Here is a 3921-nt window from a genome sequence, read left to right on the forward strand (position 1 = left end):
GGGGGTGGTGGGGCTGCCCTGCTGCTGATGAAGCCACCCCGTCTGGCTTCCAGAAGACTGTTCCGCAGACACAGCCCTCCCTCCGCAGCACGGACTCTCCCTTCCTGCTGCGCACTTCCATTGACATACTGTACAGCAGTATAGACCTGCTATACTGTCTCAGGTTCTAGACAAAACTCTCCCATTTCCACCGCACACCCTCTTTCTGCTCCTCTTTTTACAGCGAGACTTCTCAAAAGTCTTGTCCACAGGTCTTCTCCTCTGTTCTTGCTCGAGTCCATTCTAGCCTGGGTTCTTCCCATAGTGCCAGTAGACCTGGTCTTCACAGGGTCATCGAGGACCGTCCCACTCCAATCCAGAGGGTGCTTTTCGGTCCTCTGTCCTGACTGTCACCAGCCTTGGACTTTCTCGTCCTGGAGAGTCCTCTGTCCCCTCTTGGCACTGCCCTTTGCTGACCTCGCCAGTCTCCAGCCCAGCTCCCTTCCGCCTTTCCAGAGCCCAGGATCAGGCTGGGGGCCTCTTCCCTGGGGGCCCTCACTGAGCCTCATGGTCTTAAAGCTCATCCGCCCTCCCTGACTCTTCATCTGTGTCTCCAGCCTCAGCCTCTCCCAGCCCGAGACCCGAATATTCCAGCTGTTTACTTCATGTCTTCAGTTGCATCTAAAATGGACGTAACATGGACAAAGAGCAGCCCCGGACTTCCTCCCCTCAAACCTGTTCCCTCCCAGCGCCCCACTGTAATAAGGGCACCTCCGTCCTGCCTGGTGCAGGCTGAAAATGCAGGCGTCACCTGACTCCTCCTTTTCCATACCCCTCCCCCCACCAGGAAGTCTCACTGTCTTTACTGCCACCCACTCCCCTAAGTAACCCACCACGGGTTCCCACCTGGGTTACTGAAACAGCCTCTCAGCTGCCCTCCCCGCTCCCGTCCTGTTCCCACAGTCTGTTCACAGGGCAGCTGAGTGCCTGCTCTCGGGTGCCAATCAGGCCTGTCACTGCTCCCAGCTCTCTCTGTGCGTCTCTTTGCTTTGCTGTGGCCTCCAGGTGGGGGACCTGCAGCCTTAAGGAGACACATGGTCTTCCTGGTCCTTGAGTGTGGCCTTTGACTGAATCCAAGTTTTATATAACAAATCCCTTTGCTAAAAAAAGGGCATAGCAGAGAAAGCTGAAGCTTTTCTGGCTTCCTTTGGCACTTAAAAAAAGACAAACCTGAACTCAGAAGGCTGCATGTCCCCACCCTTAGTGACCTCAGATCTTATCTCCTGTCCTCTCTGCCGCCCACCAGTCCCTGGACAATCCTCAAACACATCTGGCCAGTGTTCAGACACATCTGGCCTGTCCCCACCCCAGGGCCTTTGCACGTCCCCACCCCAGGGCCTTCGCACTTCTCTTCTCGTCATCTGACATGTTTTTCCCAGATGTCTTTGTGGCTCAATTTCTCATTTCCTTCAGTCCTTGTTCTAGTATCTCATATCTTAGAGGCTTTTTCCTGTCCATCTTCTGTAAAGTCACACCTTGTCACTCTCCATTCTCTGGCCTAGTATTACTGTTCTCCATAACATTTGTTACCTTTCCCTGTCCTGCCCCTCACCCCTGTCACTCCCCAGCACCACACAGTGACTGCACATAGTAGGAGCTTAATAAATGTCTGTGGAATGAATGAATGAATGGGTCGTGTCAGTTCACAGTTTCTTCAAGATAAATTCTAAATTCTCTGATGGCAGAGGCACGTTCTTCTCGAGTCCAGCCCTTATTTACGTCTCCAGTCTCACGTCCTGTGTTTCCCAAGATGTGCTCCATGCAGATCCCTGAATATACTTGCTGGCCTCTGTGCCCCCATCCAGGCTCTGCCCTTGCTCAGAACACCCTTCCCACCTGCGTAGGTGCAGCTCCCAGTTCAGCTCAGTTTCGGCCTCCGTGAAAGCCAGAGCACAGCAGCAACCTTCCCTGCTTTTGGGCTCGTGCGACGGTGCTTATCAGACTCTACTCAAACTGTCCCTTTGTGTGACTCTTCCCCTAAGTGCATCTCCATGGGCGACAGAACCCATCCTGTTCATTTCAGTGTCTGTGGCCCTATCAGTGTCTAGCACGTGGCCTGTGCTTAAAGAACATATGTTTTCCACAGATGTGGGGGAAATTAGGGCTTCGTCAGTGGCACGAAAATGATATTTTAAAGGCTGGGCATGGTGGCTCACACCCGTAATGCCAGCACTCGGGGAGGCCAATGTGGGTGGATTGCCAGAGCTCAGGAGCTCTTTGAAACCAGCCTAAGCACGAGTAAGACCCGATCTCTCCTAAAAATAGAGTGAGCCATGATGATGCCACAGTGCTATACCCAGGGTGACAGAGTGAGATGCCTCATCTATCTCAAAAAAACCCCGGGATTTTAACAGAGAAGTGGAAGTGAGGAGTGTAATGGGGCAAAGTAAGATAAAAGCTGAATAAGCAACTAAAAGAATTTACATTTCAAATGTGTTTGGAGTCATTTATTATTGAAACGAACGTTCTTATATAACTCCTCCTTGCTGAGGGTGCCCCAGTAACGCGTGTTTGCAGTGGTAAGGTTGATGATAACCTGAGTAAGAGGAGACATTTATACTCACTGAGGTTTCCTTGAGAAAATCAAGCGACACATGATCAGAAGGTCTTCGTGTGAGGTGGCACCAAAGTAAAGAAAGTGGCCTCAGGAGGTCAGGTTCAGATGTGGACAATGTGAGGCGTCTTTATCCTCCAACTAAATGGCACATTTTGTGTCTCTGTGTGGAAACGTACTAGGATGTAAGCGAGAAATTCATGACATAGCTTCACCCCCAGTGATAACATCTCCATTCTCCAAACTGAGGATTTTCTGAAGCTCTGTCTCCCAGATGATAAAGTGGCTTTCCTGGTATTTTCTCCCCGTCAGAGTCATCTTTGCCCTTGGCATTTCCATGACCTTTATCAATATCCCGGTGGAGTGGTTTTCCATCGGGTTTGAGTGGACCTGGACGCTGCTGTTTGCTGACATCCGACAGGGCATCTTCTACGCCATGCTTCTGTCCTTCTGGATCATCTTCTGCGGAGAGCACATGATGGTAAGAGGCCGGGAGGGGCGGACGTCCCTCACAGCTGCCCTGTGCCGGACGCTGAGCTGACACCAACCTCGGCTCCTGTCGGCAGAGGGTGAAACAGAATACATGGGTGGTTACAGGTGGCGCTCTAGGTTTACAGGTGGTGCCCTGGGGTTACAGGTGGCGCTCTGGGGTTACAGGTGGCACCCTAGGGTTATAGGTGGCACCCTGGGGTTATAGGTGGCACCCTGGGGTTATAGGTGGCACCCTGGGGTTAAGGTGGCACCCTGGGGTTACAGGTGGCATCCTGGAGTTACAGGTGGCACCCTGGGGTTACAGGTGGCATCCTGGAGTTACAGGTGGCACCCTGGGGTTACAGGTGGCATCCTGGAGTTACAGGTGGCACCTTGGGGTTATAGATGGCACCCTGGGGTTATAGGTGGCACCCTGGGGTTATAGGTGGCATCTTGGAGTTACAGGTGGCACCCTGGGGTTATAGGTGGCACCCTGGGGTTAAGGTGGCACCCTGGGGTTACAGGTGGCACCCTGGGGTTAAGGTGGCACCCTGGGGTTAAGGTGGCACCCTTGGGTTACAGGTGGCATCCTGGAGTTACAGGTGGCCCTGGGGTTATAGATGGCACCCTAGGGTTATAGGTGGCATCCTGGAGTTACAGGTGGCACCGTGGGGTTATAGATGGCACCCTGGGGTTATATGTGGCATCCTGGAGTTACAGGTGGTGCCCTGGGGTTATAGATGGCACCCTGGGGTTATAGGTGGTGCCCTGGGGTTACAGGTGGCACCCTGGGATTATATGTGGCATCCTGGAGTTACAGGTCGTGCCCTGGGGTTACAGGTGGCACCCTGGGGTTA

The 3921-nt window shown here is 53.0% G+C and overlaps 1 protein-coding gene across 4 annotated transcripts in view; it reads left to right on the top strand.

Moving 5' to 3' along the window:
* Positions 1-3921, top strand: part of WLS (wntless Wnt ligand secretion mediator) — a 137522-nt gene that overhangs the window by 84244 nt on the left and 49357 nt on the right. For all 4 annotated transcript variants that reach the window (XM_003784229.2, XM_023509774.1, XM_023509775.1 and 1 more), the window contains exon 6: positions 2906-3074. In XM_003784229.2, coding sequence (XP_003784277.1) covers positions 2906-3074 — 169 coding nt within the window. The remainder of the gene's footprint in view (positions 1-2905; positions 3075-3921) is intronic.

The sequence above is a fragment of the Otolemur garnettii genome, unplaced genomic scaffold (assembly GCF_000181295.1).
Source record: "Otolemur garnettii isolate 467f Iridium unplaced genomic scaffold, OtoGar3 scaffold00010, whole genome shotgun sequence".
NCBI lineage: Eukaryota > Metazoa > Chordata > Mammalia > Primates > Galagidae > Otolemur > Otolemur garnettii.